Raw genomic sequence first — 18,413 nt, 5'->3', positions numbered from 1 at the left:
CAGTTATTCCATTTCACATCTGGAGGCAGGATTATGCTTGAACTGAATGCCTTGGTCCACTGCCTGAAATGTATCCTCCACAACCTTTGTCCACCTGGTGAACTCCTACTCATATTTCAGGACTCACAGTTCAAACTGCTACTCCTAAGTGAAGCTTCCTTAATATTCCCAGGTAGAGTTGCCCTCTTCCTCTGTTGTTTCTCTTAAATATCTTGTATTTCACTCATGAAATTCACCAATCATGCATAGGGTATGTTTCTAGAGGTCGTTTGTATAGTTGTTAAAGGCATGGACTCTGCAGCTAATTGTTTAGTACCAACTCTAGCTCTACCCGTATTAGCTAAATAATATGGTGCTGTCTTCTGCCAACAGACTGTTAATCCCTTGAGGCCAGATAATATATACAAGAATTTCTTAAATGGCTGTCACAAAATTGTCATGTTTTTGACCTTAATAGCAAGTCTGAATGTATCCTCCTTCTGAAGAGCTGATGTATTGTTTCTGGCAGTTTCTGGATCTGATCCCTGAAAGATGTTGAAAACCTAATTTTAAGGCCATTTTCCTGTTTGTTTTTGTTTTTGTTTTCCATTTCTGTTTCCTTTCCCTCTTTTCCTACTTTCTTAGAGACAGGGCATCTTGAAAGCTACGAAATCTTCAGGTATATACTTCTACTTCACCAACTTCCTTTTAATGTTTTTACCTCTTTGTCTTGTGTGGGAAATCTTAGTCTGACTCTGCTTTGTGTCAAAGGGATACTGTTCATGTTAAAATTCTCAGCTCTGAGAGGTATGTGAGTAGGTCGTTCCTTGGGTGATGGGACAGTTGACATCATATCTGAGAACAGCATCACCTTCACTTATGTGAAGTGGTGCCCTTCACTTATGGCCGTTGTCATGATGACAGGGCCTGACAAAGATAGGAATAGGAAGAGGGAAAGAATTCTTCCAGCGCTTTTATATTTTGCACTATGGGAAAAGAGTGGCATCATTTCTAGACCCTAAACCAAAATTGATAGAAACAGAAGACTAGAACCCTAAGATCTGCTAAATATTTTCAGGGGGTTGAGGTATCAAATATCTGCAGATGCGGTCACTGAGCAAAATCAAGGAGAGCAGTTTAGGATCTTTAGTATGAGGGAAATGATAATGCTTTTCAGTACCTCTTAGAGTTGTCAGTGTCTCATAAAAGATAAAGCATATTTGTTGAGTGACCACAGCTTGCTAGGTACTGTGCTACACCATGGCATAGTATTATTTATTACTGAGAATTTGTGGAGACAATCCTAGCTTATCAAAGAAATATTTGTTTTACAATTTGTTCATGTGCTTATTTACATTGAAGAATATTCTCAAGTTAATATGATTTTTTTAGATGCTCCAGAGGCCAGAAATTAATCATAAAGGGCCCTAATAGCCAAAAAGAATTGAAATGCACTAGGCCAATTGGTAGACATTATTTCAGTCTGTTCTCTTTTATCCTTTGCCAGGAATCATACATTATCTCTTTAAGGCAGAGCAGCCTTGGATGACCATATATTAATATAATAACTTGCTTTTCCTTGCTCCCCACACCCGAACTAGTGGCTTTAGAATAGCTTTGCTGTTTTTCACTTATTTCTTGTCTGTAACACTAGATCCCAGGCTTACCGATTATGCACACTTTAGATAACTTTAGGTCAGCTCAGTACTGAACTTAACAAATGGCAAGTCAGGAATGCCATCAAGACTGAAGAATGTTGGAAGATAAGGATTATATAGACACCACTGTGCTTATTGATACACACTGTGTTGTCCCATAATTGGATAGGCCGAAATGAGTTGACACTGGAAGAGGTATTTTAATATTGGAGCTTATAAAATGTTTAGAAATGTTGTCCTATCTGAGTCAGACTGAGATAGGTATGTATGTTTTCTTTCTCTTCTGAGTGACACTGGGAAATAGTTATGATTGGGAATAGGTCTTGGTACCAATAACCTCATATATACACTAGGGTAGACCTTGCAGAGGAAGCCATGTGACCATGGCATGCGACCATGAAGCAAAGGGGTTCAGAAGAACTAGTGAGTCTTCAGATGGCCAGAGGCAAAGGCTGAGATCAAGCCTCAGGTCCAAGAAGCCAGAATAAGCCTGAAGTAATTGAGTGAGAAATGCAACTTTACTAGAATAGAGAAGAGGCCAGGGGAAAGGCAGGAGCAAACCCAAGGGCTGGGGGTCTGAAGATGTTGCCATCACAAGGCAGCCCCATTTTAATGGCCTCTAGCCACAGGGTCTGCCATTGAAAACTGTAGGAGTAGACAGATGCTTCATGGAAACCCTTGACCCCAGGTCTTTGCTCCCTTAATGAAGGAATCTAAAGCAAAGTAGAGATTTTTTTTTAAATTTAAACTTTATTTTTAATTGTCAAATAATAATTGTACATATTCATGAGGTACATAGCGATGTTTCCATACATATAATGCATAATGATCAGATTAATTAGCATATCCATCTGAAGCCTTTTTCATTTCTTTGTGTTGGGAATGTTTAATATCCTCTTTCTAGTGAATAGAAACTATATAATACATTGTTGTTAACTGTAGTCATCTTACAGTGGTATAGAACAGGGTTCCCCAACCCCATGGGGTTCTATACCACTGTAGGATGACTAGGGTTAACAATAATGTATTATACAGGTACTGGTCTGTAGCCTATTAGGAATCTGGCTGCACAGTAGGAGGTGGGTGGTGGGCTAGTGAGCATTACCACCTGAGCATCACCTCCTGTCAGATCAGCAGTGGCATTAGCTCCTCAAAGGAACGGGAACCCTGTTGTGAACTGCGCCTGTGAGGGATCTTAAGTTGCACGCTCCTTATGAGAATCTAATGCCTGATAATCTGAGGTGGCACAATTTCACCCTGAAACCATCCTCCTGACCCCCTACCCCTGGAAAAATTGTCATCCACAAAACTGGCTCTTGGTACCCAAAAGGCTGGGGACCGCTGGTATAGAACAGAATTTATTTCTCCTACCTAGCTGTAATTGTGTATCCTTTAACAGATCTCTCCCTATCTTTTTACATGTCCTTTGATACCATAAGCTCTATGGACGCCCTATAATATTTCTTCATTATACTTATCCTTCATAGTGATTGTTAGAGTGAGCTCTTCATAGATTTTTCTCTCTTACCAGACTCTAAGCTCCATGAGGGAAGAGATAATATCTATGCCTGGTACATAGTAGGAGCTTAATAAATATTTTTGGAAGGAGAGATATAGAGAGGGAGGAGGGAAATAAATGGCTCTTTTGCTTTTTTTATTCATGCCAGGGCAACACTCAGCTTCTGAGGTATGCACAGCAAGGCTCTTGCTGACACGGGTGTGGCCCCTTGCTGCCTAACTTCCAGCCCTGGGCACATGAAGTTCTTTCCACCTGGCGCAGTCCTCCTCCTCCCTGCTCTGTACTTGCCTCTGCTTCGAATTCTGCTTCTTCCTCTTTTTCTGGTCTCCTGCAGCCTAATCATCCTCCTGACACATTCTTTCTTTAACCATCTGAATGCTTTCAGTATGGTTCCTGTGAGCTCTGAATGTTCTGGAAGCCATTGTTTTTGTTTGTTTGTTTGTTTGTTTGCTTTGATAATTTTGGATATTTTACTCTTGCTCATTATGGAATGACTTTACAGCTGAACTCTCAAAACCAGACCTCATTTTCCCAACTTGAGAGAACATCTCATTGCTGTCCCTGTGTCTTTGCCTATGGCACGCATCTCCCGAACACCCTTTTTTTTTTTTTTACCAGAACATCCTCATCGCAAACCTAAGGCAGCCAGCTCTGCTTCCTACAGCTCTGCGTTTCTTGAGCTCTTTCATCTGTTTTATTTTCATATTTTTCCTTTGTTAAGAAAAGGAGATAATAGACAAGATAAACATGAGAAATTAAATACCTCAAAATTACTGTACTTTTTCACTTGGAGTAACTGGCCTTTGCAATGTTTTGTAAATATCTTTCCCTGAGTGGGCCTGAATAAGTATGTAGTTAACAAGCATGGACTTTTAATTGATCAGGGCAGGTTTTGAACTTCTGTCCTCCTCTTTCCTAATGATATAACCTCCAACGACTTAACCTTCTGAGCCTCAGTATTCTCTTCTGTGAAATGGAAATACTAATAATAGTATCCTCACAGGTTTGTTGTGATATTCGGTAACACATAAAATTCCTTTACATAATGCCTGGCGTATAATAGGGACTAAATAAGCTGTCACTTGTTTTCTTTCCTTTCCTCCCTTCTCTCTTATTGCCTCTAATTATTACCGTCCTTATTTTTTAGGGGACAGATTCAAATCTGTGAATCCAGAGGCTTCATCGCAGTCTTGGAATATTTTGGTGGCAACTTTAAGATCTTTTGTTTTCTGACTCTTAGATCTCTTTCTTTTGGTGGCATGGGAAAATTCCCTCAACTCGATTATTTATTCAGTTCTTTCATGCTCCCCATATTGTCATGGCCACGTTTGAATCATGTTATCGGCAAGTCTGACCGAAAAGGCAATTTAATATTGCCCTGTGTTGCATCATTGCATATATTATTTCGGCCTGTCACGGGCCTGTCAGCAAGTCTTGATGAAGTACAGAGCCAATAGTAACAGGTCTGAAATCTGACAGCTCTTTAACAGAAGCTGCTGCGATTGGTGCAGCGGTATTTCTTCAGAAATTAAGGCCTTCTTGGTCTCTTTGTTGATACAATTAGCAATCCAATCCAAGTCATTTTATCTCCCCACAAGCTGTATCTTCAGGGCTGGTAATTCAGTCTGTTGCATGGCTTGGAAAAACAGAGCCATCAGAGGCCTGTGATGTACCAAAGGCTGCAGCCAGGAATATCTTGGTAATTTATCCTCACTCTCAGCTCTAATTATTCTGTTCTTCACTAGCTGGTTCGATTGAGACTCTCCAGGTTCAGCCTTCCCTAAGCAGAGAACAAAAGGTTTCCCTTGAAAGTGGGGGCCTGGCAATGTCAGTACAGTGAGCTGCGTATAAATAATGCAGCAGCGCCGGCTTCATTTTTATAAAATCTTGGTGGAGAAATGCATGAGAATGATCAGGCCCCTGGAACTCAGCAGGCATGTGCTTTTGATGTGCGCCTTGCTCTGAGTAAAAGCAGGAGAATAAAAAGTTCTTCTTGTTTGTGCTGAGGCTACTTCATGGTCTCTGGCTGGGATTTTGGTGACCCTTTTGCTTTGTTTCTGATAGAGTCTGGATGCTCCTACCTGCCTAGGAAAACTCTGATATGTATATAGAGGGAAATATCTTCAGTAACTATTTTCTGATTGAAAGTAAAGATGATGAAAACACAGATGCTGATTATAGTAGCTTTACTTATATTCCCTCATTTTAATCCTCCTAAGGTTAGAGTGATCTGGCTGGGCTATTTTCGCTATACCCTCTGCTCTCCCAATTAGCCTTATATCTTTTCTTTTTTCTGGTCAGATTCCCCAAAAATAAATATTCAGGGTGTGAACCTAGCAGCCAAAGCTCCGGGAGCTGAGTCGGGGAAAGGAGCTTGAGGACTGGCCTGCAATAAAGCAGATACTGAATCAGTCTGTTTTTGTCAAGATACTCTATGCTTACCTGGGCCTTTTACCGCACCTCTCTGAAGGTGGATGATATGGTTTGGCTGTGTCCCTACACAAATCTCATCTTGACTTGTAGCTCCGGTAGTTCCCATGTGTTATGGGAGGGACCCAATGGGAAATAATTGAATCATGGGGGCAGTTTCTCCTTCTACTGTTCTTGTGGTAGTGAATAAGTCTCATGAGATTGGATGGTTTTATAAGGGGGAAACCCTCTTCACTTGGTTCTCCTTCTCTCTTGTCTGCTGCCATATAAGATGTGCCTTTTACCTTCTACCATAATTGTGAGGCCTCCCCAGCCATGTGGAACTATGAGTTTATTGAACCTCTTTTTCTTTATAAATTACCCAGTCTCAGGTATGTCTTTATCAGCAGTGTGAAAATGGACTAATACATTGGACCTTAGTACTCTTCCTCCATAGTGTGGGAGAAGTAGTACCCTGATTGCTCATAGTGAGGTCACATGGGATCTATTTACTTCCTAAACAAACTTTTTGTACCATCTTGCTGTTTTTAGCCTCACTTTTATCCTCACTTTCAGGGGTGGTGAGCGCCACCACCTCCTGAACTTTTTGGGTCTCTGGAGAGTAATCATTTTGCTTGTGGATTTTTCCTGCTGCTGGTTTTACCTTTCTCAAGTCTACCAAGAGAGTTACTACTACCATGGTTTTTGGCTTTTAGATTTTTGATGCTGTCATCTTCTATCCTGTTCTCATTGTGGGTTTTTGCCTCTTTGAAACATTCTTGTACAGCCATTTTGTTGGAATTTTTTAAAGGGCTCAGAGGTTAACATGTGTAGTCAAGCTGGCATCTTTAATCAGAAGCCTCTTTTTGTTTTTATACTTTTTGAAATAGGAAAGAAGGTCTACTAGAGATCTGGCATGCATTTGTGTCTTGGGCAGTAGGTGATGGGAGGAATGTGAGGTAGGCAAAACCAGGAGAGCATTGTCCAAAAGCTCTCCTGGTCCCATTGAGATAAATGGTCTATGCAAGGAGCCCAGTGTTTTGCTTGCTACTGCCTCTGGGCACTCCAGGAGTCTAATTTTTGTCTCTTCTCCAGCCTGCATACAGAGCAGTATCTAAAGATCTAGGCTTTATAATAGAAGCAATTAAAAAGTGATTAGGAACCTGAAAGCTTCCTTCTGTAACTGCGATCTGAAGGTTTTTATTCATTCACTTAATTAACATGCATTGAGCTCTCAAAATTTGCTGGAGTAGCATTGTGCTTACTCATCCACATAACTGGATGAAAAAGGCAGATATGGACCCTGCTCTGGGAGGTTGTGACCTGACCTTATATACTGAAATTTCCAGAAGGCCAGATAGAGCATCAAGAAATGAAACAAATAAAATAAAATATTAACATTATTTTGTGATAATGAGATAGATCCTTCAGTGCCTCCTGGTCTTCCCCACTTATACACACTGACGCCTAAAATAGTCCACAGTTCTGGACTCCTTTAGTGGGCCAGATCCTTTCATCACCATGGGCTGCTGAGACCACTGGAATTTCAGGCAAACCTATAAAACAAGGGGAGCTTTAGGTGACCACATTCTGTCATGAATCCTTGATTTCATATACAGTTCTTGCATTACATGTTTGCTAGTGGTAGGCCAAAACAAGAGAAGAAAAGATTTAATTTTAGCTGAATTCAAGTTACCTTTCTAAAAATTATGATTTCTTCTTTATGAGTCTTTTTGGTGAATTGATCCTTTTCTCAATATGTAATATACTTGTTTATTCCTGGTAACATTTCTTGTTCTGAAGTCTATTTTGATATTAATATAGCCACCTCAGCTTATTAATTATTAGTATCTGCATGCCTTATTTATTTATTTATTTATTGAGACTGAGTTTTGCTCTGTCATCCAGGCTGGAGTGGAATGGCACAATCTCGGCTCACTGCAACCTCCGCCTCCCAGGTTCAAGCAATTCTCCTGCCTCAGCCTCCTGACTAGCTGGGATTACAGGCACACACTACCACGCCTGACTAATTTTTTTTGTATTTTTAGTAGAGACAGGTTTTCACCATGTCGGTCAGGCTGGTCTCGAACTTCTGACCTTGTGATCCACCCACCTCAGCCTCCCAAAGTGCTGGGATTATAGGCGTGAGCCACCGTGCCCAGCCTGCATGCCATATTTTTGCATCTTTTTACTCTTTATCTTGTATTTTTATGTTGAAAATAAGTGTTTTTTGTTTGCTTGTTTGTTTTGTTTTGTTTTGTTTTTATCCAGGCACTGTGGCTCACCTCACACCTGTAATCCCAGCTATTCACAAAACTGAGGCAGGATGATTGCTTGAGGCCAGTAGATAGAGACCAGCCTCAGCAACATAGCAAAACCCCCATCTCTAAAAAATAAAAAAAGAAAAAGTAATCTGGGAATGGTGGTGTGTGCTTATAGTCTCAGCTACTCAGGAGGCTGAGGTGGGAGGATTCCTTAAGCTCCATAGTTAAAGGCTGCAGTGAGCTCTGATCATGCTGCTACACTCTAGCCTGTGCAACAGAGTGCTCTTCTCTAAAAAATAAAATAAGTTTCTTTTAAACTCCATATAGTTGGTTTTTATTTGTATTCAGCTTTATGATCTCTGCCTTCGCATTGAAGATTTTAGGTCATTTACATTTATTGGTTGGGTTTTAATCTATTTTCTTTTTCTGTGTCCCATATATTCTATATAATTATTCTCTTTTCCTGTCTTCTCCAGATTACTTAAATATTTCTTAGCATTCCATTTTATCTCCAAAAAGTTTTACCTCTTTTTTACCAGTTTTTAATATGCATCTTTCACTTATCACAGTTGACCTTAAAATAATTTTAATCCCTCATTATATATAATACACTTTCATATCTTCCTGTGATTTGTGCTATTATTTTCATATGATTTGTTCATGCATTGGATTGTATAAAGATTTAAAGTCAATTATTTTTTAAAGAAATTTAAAATGGAAAATTTATGTCACTTATATTTGCTCACATTTTAGCAGTTCTGATACTCTTCATTCCTTTGTGTGGGTTCACATTTCCATTTGGTATCTTTAGCCCATGTAGTTTCACTTCAATTATAAAATGTTCTCCTTCTCCATCCTCCTATGTGAATATACAGAATTGAGTTTGTTGATTGCATTGATACCCTTTAATTTCCCAGTGGTAATAATAATAGCTATTATTACTCTTATAGTTTACATGTCTCTTCACGTTCTGAAAGTACAATAACATCTTTAAATAGAATTGTCTTTTTTCAAATGCTTTTTAAATTTTAGAAGCTCTTGTTTCATATATTTCATATTACATTGTTTGGTTCATAAAATATTATGAATGGTAGTTTTCTTGGACTGAGCATTTTGTCATTATGAAATATTCTTCTTTTCCTTGTTTAATATTTTTAATCTTGATTCTACTTTGATACTTACATTGTCATTTAAATTTTTTTTGTTTTTATGTTATGTTTTTGTAGAACATTTTTGAAAGAAAACTGTATCACATTTTTAAAAACTGAATTATAAACAAGGTATAGCTTAATTTTAACGACAGTATGATTAATCTTATCTTTTAACTGGTTGTGGAATTCAGCCCATTCACATTTGATGAAATTGAGATAATTGACCTTATTTCTTCCATCTTATTTTGTTTTCTATTTATATTACATCACTCCTCATTCCCTTTCCTTTTTGTTTTGTGTGGTTTATTGGTTTCACTGGCTTGATAATTTTTTTCTTTATTCTTTGTTACTTTGACAGTTCTACTAAGTTTTTTGTTTCTACTAGTGGTTACATTCTCATTCCTTAGAACCAACAATAAACTTATGTTCTGCCTAAACATGTATATGCATTTCAAGGAACGTTTTCTGTGTACCCCTTCTCTAGACTCCTGCTTAATATTTGCTTACTTAATGTTTATTTTCAGTTCCAGACTAAGTTTTTTCGTTTTCTTTTCTTTTTTTTTTTTTTGTAGAATAACAGGCCTATTGTGTTTTAAGAAAACTCAGTATTACAGATTCCTGCTTACATTATTATCCACTTAGATTTAAATATGTATATGCGTATATTTTTATGCATATATATATGTTTAAGCATATTATGCACACACATGCATATATATACATACATGCATGAAAGAGACACATACAGAGAGTGAGAGAGGGTTCAGTGTCTACTGGTTCTTCTAGTCTTTGATTTCCACCATATTGAGAAAGGTGCTCCAAATCAATTGTTATTTGGTTATACTGTTTCTCAAGTATTACTCTCAGAGAGTGCTTATGAGAAGTTTACTTTTTGAATCCTTGTGTGTTGAAAATGTTTTTTTTTTTTTTTTTTTTTTCTCCCTGACAGCTGAACAATATTTTGTCTGGGTATAGGATTCTTTAATCAGTTTCTCTTAATAGTTTATACATTATTCCAGTGTCTTCTACATTCCAGAGTTGTAGATGAGAATTCCCTTAGCTAGGATGAATCCTTTGTAAGAAACCTATTCTTTCTCTCTTGTATAATTTTCTGTTTACTTGTATAATTTTCTGTTTACTCAAGTGTTTCCTGGATTTACTTCCTAGACTTAATGAGACTTTTAATCTGTGGGCTTGAATCTTACTTCAGTTCAGTATAATAAAATACCTAGCACTGTATTCATTTAATTATAATATCTCCTTCATCTGTTCTTTTCTTTTTTTTTTTCATTCCTTTTCTCTCTCTTTAAAAAGAAAATATGTTCTGGAATCTCATGTTAGGCTTCTGAAATCTGTCCTCCAAGCCTCTTATCTCTTCCATCATTATGTCAATCTCTTTGTATCTTTGCTACTTGTAGTAAGATATTTCATTTACTTGGTCTTCCAGAGCATTAATTTGATTTTTGTTAATGTCAGTGATTTTTCAGTTCTTCTGTGCAAATTTTAAACTTAAAATCAGTGTTTATGCTTCCAGAAAGTGTTTTTTGCATTCTTCTGATTCCTCATTGTTTTCATCATTGAAATATTCTACCATATTTTTCATCATTTCTACTTCTGTGGGACTTGCCTCTTATAGATGCTCTATGGGATCTCTCAGGTGAACTAGTCCCATTAAGTTAGTTACTGTTTTTGTTTGGCCTACTCATTGATAAATGCTATTTTGCCTTTCATAGAAGTTTTTAGAATCCATTCTGCATTAACAAATCTGGAAGCAGTGAAAGGTACAGCAGTTCCTGCCCTGTCACTTTGGCTGGCAGTCACCCAATCGGCCAACAGCAAGTGGCCCCTTCTTTCCTCTTAGAGTACCCTTGGTGGAAGCAGCACTTCTCTCTGGCTGCCAATCTTAGAAGCAACTCAGACTGCCAGTGTAGCCCTGACTGTGTAAGGCCCCTATGCCTTTGGGTGGGGGTGACTAGTAGGTACAGCTTGCCTAAAGGTGAATAGTTATCCAAAGAGGGCAAGTTGCTAAAACACTTCAGGAAATGTCAAAACTGGTCTTAATAGAAGACTCAGGGAGGGGTAAGCCCTTTGTTCTGCTACTAGTACCTTGCCTTTACCCACTAACAGTATAAACAAAATCCTATATTTTCTCTCTCTCCTGGAGAGTTTTGGAGTACCTGTGGCTTCGGTCGTACTCACTAAACTTTACCAGTTCTGCTGCTTAATAGCACATCCATATTACCCATCAGTTTGATTTAAAGAGACTCAATGAATTGGACCCTAATGTTGTTTGAATAATCCTGATGAAGGAGGTAGTTGCCAGAGGCATCTGTAGCCATAAAACTTCTGTAGTCATCTTCACTCCAGGCATACTCTCTTATTTTAACTTCTTGTAAAGGCCAAGACATCCCTAACTTTCCCTTTATTGGGGAAAAAATCTGCTTGGAAAAACAGTTACGCTGTGAAGTGTTGAGTTTTTTAACTATTGCTGTATTATGAACCACAACCAATGCTTGTTAATTTAATACAGTAATCATTTATTTGATTCATGGACAGCTCATTTAGGCTGTGCTATGCTAGGCAATCCTTCTGGTCTCAGTTGGACTCACTCACTGGGGTCTTGGCTGACTGATCCACATTGATCGAAGACAGTCTGGAGGTATTTGATCCAGATTGAGCTCAACTGGCTATTGCCCTGCTCCATGTTTCTCTTATCCTCCTCATGGGACCAGTGGACTAGCCTAGAATGATCTCATGGCAGTGCCAGAGGTGCAAGAGAGCAAGCAGAAACACATAGAATCTCTTGAGGCTTAGACTCAGAACTGGCATGCAGTTACTTCTGCTTCCTTATTTTGGCTAAATTCAGTCATGTGACAGAATCAGAAGTCAGAGGTAAGGAATCAGAATCAGAGGTAGGAAAGGAAGCCCTGCCTACAGTGTGGGGGACAGGAGGAGGAGGGTGCAGTACTACAAAGTTACATGGCAAAGAGCATGGGTATGTGGAGAGATGAAGAGTTGGGGCCACGAACTCAGCCTTTATCAGCTGTTGAGAAATATAGTGCAATATTTTAAACTTACAATGGTACCTCAAGAGAGAGAGCCATGAGTTTATCTTGGAGGTAGCGGAGAAATTTCACAGAGGAGCTGACACTGGAACTGGACCATAAGGACGACTTGGAGTTTACCAAGCAGACAAGGATAAGTGAAAGGAGTAATAATCCATTAAGATGGAAGGAAAAGTCAAAGTAGAGTCACAGTGCTCTACAGATAAGAATGGGGACATCTAGGGATTGAGGAGTTACCCTATGTGATTGGATCATTGGAAACAATCCTTCTATACTGCTTTTTGCTCCTCAATATTAATCTTGCCAGGGAGCTATCATACCTCCCCAAAAATTGGAATTTCAGATGTCATGCCAGGAGGAATTAGCGTATTGTATACTCTTTAGAACATGTTACATAGGTGGGCTATCTTCTCTACTTATTAACAATGTATGTTGCTTAAAAAAGGTGAATAATTTGGCATGTTTCTATAAGTGTTAGCATTTCTTCAGTATATTTATGCCACTTAGCATAGCTCAACGTGTTCTGCGATCTGTGCCACATCTAAAAAAATCATTAATGATAAGGGACATTTGTTGGCTTTCAAAAGACATTTAAACGTCACTCAGTGCTACCACCTCCATGAACCCCTCCTTGATATTTCCTCCCAGTCTACCACCAGATTATGTCAGGTTCTTCTGCTGAAGGCTTTCATTTCTCCCTCTACTTCCTTCAGAGTATTTATAGCTATTTGTTAGTATATGATTTTAATTGTGATTATTTGATCAATTTCTGTCTCTCCAATTAAACTTTCAGCTTCTATGACAGCAAAGGACTAGATATTTTGCATACCACTGGTTTCCTGGATCCTAGCATAGTGCCAGAATCACAGTAACTGAATACTAAACATTTATTGAGTGAGTGAGTGAACGCATGAGTCTATGTGAATGACTGAATGAGATACATCTAGACTATTGTTCTTATGAGATAGGTTTTGGGTTATCTTTAAAATTGCATGAACTCCCAGGTTTACCATTTACCTACCATGTAATGGACAACCCATTCATTCTTTAATGTTTCCATTCAGTCAGTATTCATTGTGGCTTATCATAATCCTGAATGTGAATGAGGTATTTGTGATACAGAGAAGAGTAAGGCTGATTCTGTGCTGATGGAGTTGCTGGTTTAGTGGGAGAGATGGTGAAATGAATGGGCAAAGACAGTTGCTATGGTAAATTAAGATAAGGATATGTCTGGATTAGAACTTGGAGAAGAAGCGTTTCACTCAGTCTGCCCTTCATTGGGTCTTCCTCAGAAAAGACCATCTGAGCGGAGTCATGAAGGCTAACTAAGAATTAGGTGCATAATGGGCACGACTGTTCCAGGAAGAATGAAGCAAAAGGGTTCAGTACACAGGGAAATGGGAAGTCAAGGCTCACTATAGCAAACTCCAAATAATTCAGTATTGCAGTATGAGAAGGCAAGGGTGGGGATGGCCAGAACAGAGTGACTGTGGCACAGTTATATCACAAAGGATTCTTTAAGCCCTGCTATGCATTGGACTTTGTCCTGAAGTTAGTGAGTAGCAATTGAAGGATCTTAATCAGAGACTGATATAAAATGTTGTATTGTATAAAGTTTGCCCTGGGCACAGTATGGAGAACAGATTACAAGGCTGTAGGGGAGCAACATAAAGAAGCAGTTACTTACTCAGCATGATAAGGGCTATGGTAGAAGACATAATCCATGCTCTGCGATATCAGAAGAGGAGTGCCTAACCCAGAACTGGAATCTCAGCCTAGGTTTAAGTAAGAGTTTGAATTATCATAGTGAAGAAGCTGGAATGAGTTTTCCCAACAGATGGGGTTAGGGCAAAGACACTTAAGTGCGTAAGAACATGACTTTCTTCAGAGAACTGCAAGTGACTTTATTGTTAGACTATAGAATATTAAGGGTGAATTGATGAGAAATGAACCTGGAAAGGAAAGCATCTAGCATTCAAGTCTTCCTCCTACTAAATATTGCTTTAGACTGGAATGACCGTATCATTTATTATGTCCACCAGACACTTCAAACACTTTTTTTTTTTTATCATAGAAACTTTTGAACATGTAGCGAGAGTAGTATAATTAACACCCATGAACCCATCACTAGGTCCCAACAACCACCCATGACCAATCCTGCCCTTAGCCACATGCCATTTACTTCTCCTTCTCATATTACTTAAAGCACATTCCAGAGACCATATCATCTTATGCAAACATTTTCAGTATGTATCTCTAAATGATAAGGAGCCTTCTGTTAACATAACCACAACTACCAATATCATATCTGAAATTTCATAATAATTAAATTTTTATCAAATAGCCAGGTTGTAATTTCTAATTATCTCACAAATGTCTTATAAACATAGATGTAAATACAAATATTCACATACAGTTTGTTTAATCAGGATCCAAATAAAGGACTGAGACTTTTTTTTTTTTTTGAGACAGTCTCACCCTGTTGCCCAGGCTTGAGTGCAGTGGCATGATGTTGGCACACTGCAACCTCTGCCTCCTGGGTCCAAGCGATTCTCCTGCCTCAGCCTCCCAAGTAGCTGGGACTAGAGACATCCACCACCACACCTGATTAATTTTGTATTTTTAGTAGAGATGGGGTTTCACCATGTTGGCCAGGCTGGTCTCCAACTCCTGACCTCAAGTGATCTGCCTGCCTTGGCCTCCCAGAGTGCTGGGATTACAGACGTGCACCACCATGCCCAGCCAGGGCTGAGACTTTTGAAAGTGAAGGAAGGTACTATCCATAATTAACAGATATCCATGAAGGCTTTTTACCTAAGCAGGGATGTGTCATTATCTACATTGGCTTATTCTACTTCTTTAATACCTCTGCAGATATCGGGATGGGTATTTTGCAAAATATAAAGGAAGCCTCACTCATATGATCAGTTCTATATCTCTTCTGTTTTCTTAGGTCTCTCTGCTCCCTGGTGTGTAAGTGGACATACTCAGCAGAGAGAGGCTGGGACGACAGTTTCTGGAAAATGATTGGTTTGGAAGACTTTGTTGCAGATAATTACAGCAAAATAGGTAAAAGAATAAAACATCTGTAGAGTGATTATGTGCACTGGAGGATCTTGGTGGGTTTGTTGTTATTGTGGTTTGTATGTTTGTTGTTTTTATACGCATTAAAATACAGGAATTAAGTTTACTTTTTCCAAGACAAATGAGTTAATTATGATGGGTAGGCCATGACTAGTAGGCTCTTGCCTTAACATTTATATGAACTGAGTGGAGATACATGCTATGAAAATCTGCATTGAAATATAGAATCAGAAATTGCGCTAGGCGTGGTGGCTCACACCAGTAATCCCAGCACTTTGGGAGCTGAGGCAGGCAGATTGTTTGAGCCCAGGAGTTCAGGACCAGTCTGGGCAACATGGCAAAACCTCATCTCTACAAGAAAAATACAAATGCTAGCCTGGCATGGTGGCACGTGTCAATAGTGTCAGCTACTCCGGAGGCCGAGGTGGGAGGATTGCTTGAGCCTGGGAGGCAGAGGAGGTTGCAGTGAGCTGAGATGGCGCCACTGCACTGTAGCCTGGGCAACAGACAGAGCAGAACTCTGTCTTGAAGGGGGGCAAAAAAGAAGAGAGAGAGAGAGAGAGAGAGAGAGAGAGAGAGAGAGAGAAATTTGTTGGGCTAGACCGAGGAAGATATTTGCAAGGAGTATCTTGGGAATAGCATACTGAAGGGGCTGTGTATGGACTGCTTCCAGTCAGTACTGGAAAAATAATTTTATAAATTAGGTTCACAGGACAAGGCAAGGCTGTGAACAGGTAAAAAGGCCTTTTATGTGGGTAGTAAAGTACATCTTCTATGCCCCAAGCACATTTCTCTGTGCTTGTATGTACCTTGTTTTATGTATTTCTCACAACTACTGACAAAAGCACTGTTGCATGTTTACAGATGAGAATCAGAGAGATTAGTAACCTTGCCTAACCAGGCACGGAATCAATAAATGGTAAGTCAGGATTGAAATTCTCCCATTGGGAGGACCTTGAAGGAACTTATATTTTACTGGAACACAAATTTCAGCTTCAGTTACCTAATGGTTTAAGTGATTTGTAAAATGTATATGCCCTCCAAAAAATTAGTTGTTTTTTGCTGAATATTCCCATGGTATGTTGAAAATAGCTTTATTAGCATATATATTGATTACCTGTATATGTATCTTGATTCCTCACTAGACTGTGAGCTCTTTGACGTAAGGATTTTCACTTATTTACCTTTGTATTTCCTGTCCTAGCACAGGGCATGGCATATTTTCATATTTCAGTGACTTTTTGTTTAAAATATTAAGATGGTTGATACTAGGAGGTTGGCACTCTTTGCTTTAAAAATCTTTAATGATGTTTACTGATTTTAACATCTTTGGCAGTTGAGTACAACTTCAACTCTGACTTTCTGATTATTGTTATATTTTTCTGCTCCTCTTTCCTGCCTCACACATGACACATGTTTAATTAGTATATTAACTCTGCTAATGGAGCAGTATCTACAAGAAATATTCATTTGAAGTCCATAATGTTAATCTAGCAGAAAATTTCCAGAGTAACTTTATTAGATTTTTTCCCTGTTAAGTTAATGGATTTTTAATGGATATCCTAAGGAGACATATCATTAAGCAGAATATTGCTGTACGTGAATTAAAACTTACCCATTTATCAAAATTAATTGTGTGATGTTTCCTTTGATTTTCACTTCTGGGGACCTGAGCTTGTAGTTTCAGTCTGAACCCAAAGTAGAAGATATTTAAGAGGCTGTTTATTCTCAGTTGTGACTTTCAGAAACTCCTCTGGAAACTACCTCTAGACATTCTTTAGCAATTCTTGGAACTATGAAAAATGAATCTCAAAAGCCTCCCTATGAAGTGTTAAACATTTCCAATGGCCTCATTGCCCGTCAAGATGTGGACAATATAGTGTAAAACCTTTTAGCAGATTTGAGCGTTGAGCATCCTGGATTTGAGCATTAATACAATTACCATAATTTGCTCCATGTGGAGCTTTTAGCCAAGCGTTTACCAGGCTTCCTGGGCCCATGTAGTAAATAAATGCTTTCCCCGAAAACTGAACACCTCAGCAACTGATGGTCTTATGGAGGAATTTTTTTTAAAATGAATTATTTATGAAGTGTAAGTTAAGGATCAAATGCAACATTTATATGGTGCATTTCAAGGACAGGAGAAAAAATTTACAGGGTTTAAGTAACTACATGCAAGTTTCTAAAGCTAAAATGTTACTACCTAATGCCTTCTTTCAAGGAGGTATTTGGATGGCTTGGTTTGGGAACATTATACAAAGTAAGGAAAAATAGTTTTGTGCATTGAAAGAATATAGTAGAAATTTCTTTACAGTTGAATAGAAATTTCTTTACAGTTGAAACTGCAAATTGACTTAATATTCAGAACTGATGGAGAAAAATGAAACACAGTTTTTGGGTAGGGGATTATATAGCCCTACTGATAAAATGATCTGTGTTCAATAAAATCATCCAACAAACTGATCTGTGTCAATAAATTTTGACCTTTAGTTCCACATGACTAATTCCCAAGTTACCTATCTAATCCTAAACATCTATCAAAAGCACACAGGAAGGAAGAGATCAGCAGGGAGAAAGGACCCTTAGGAAGATAAGCAACATCCCACCTGTTCTGATTGATTATCCAGGTGTCATTTCAGCATGCCCCAGTTGCCTTTTTAATTTGTGGGAAAATCTCTTTGTTCTACTATTGGGGTAGCCCACTTTATGAAAATTCATGTGTTCAACATGGCTGAATTGTAGAGTGATTATTTGCATTACTAACAGGGTTTGTGATATAAAGGGATTCAGTGTATTAGCTTATAGATCATTCCTTTATTTGGGACCAGGGAAGCCAGGCAAAGAATAAATGTGAATTCCAAGTCCAAGAAGTTAGTAAGTGTTAAGTGAGAGGCAGAAATGAAGATAAAGGGCAGGAGACAGTTTCTTGAGAGGAGGGAGGCTGCTTTTAAAATGGGTTTCCTTGACCCGGGAAGCACATGGGGTTGGGGGATTTCCCTTTCCTACACAAGGGAAGCCATGACAGACTGTACCTGGAAAACCAGGACACTGCCACCTAAATACTGGGCTTTTCCAACATTCTTAGCAAACGGTACATCAGTAGATTATATCCTGCTCCTGGCTTGGTGGGTCCCATGCCCATGGAGCCTTACTCACTGCTAGAGCAGCAGTTCGAGATTAAACTGTGAGGTGGCAGCAAGGTCGAGGGAGGGGTGTCTGCCATTGCTGAGGCTTGAGTTAGGTAAACAGAGTGGCTGCAGAGCTTGAACTAGGTGGAGCCCACC

General features: G+C 38.9%; 1 protein-coding gene across 9 annotated transcripts in view; it reads left to right on the top strand.

Moving 5' to 3' along the window:
• FGGY (FGGY carbohydrate kinase domain containing) overlaps positions 1-18,413 on the top strand; it is a 448,924-nt gene that overhangs the window by 143,725 nt on the left and 286,786 nt on the right. For all 9 annotated transcript variants that reach the window (XR_002725457.1, XM_023187457.1, XM_031934004.1 and 6 more), the window contains one exon: positions 14,999-15,114. Coding sequence is in view for 8 of the 9 variants with exons in the window: in XM_023187457.1 (XP_023043225.1) it covers positions 14,999-15,114 (116 nt within the window). In the remaining variant the exon portion in view is untranslated. The remainder of the gene's footprint in view (positions 1-14,998; positions 15,115-18,413) is intronic.

The sequence above is a fragment of the Piliocolobus tephrosceles genome, chromosome 1 (assembly GCF_002776525.5).
Source record: "Piliocolobus tephrosceles isolate RC106 chromosome 1, ASM277652v3, whole genome shotgun sequence".
Taxonomy (NCBI): domain Eukaryota; kingdom Metazoa; phylum Chordata; class Mammalia; order Primates; family Cercopithecidae; genus Piliocolobus; species Piliocolobus tephrosceles.
This window is presented reverse-complemented; position numbering and strand designations above follow the sequence as displayed.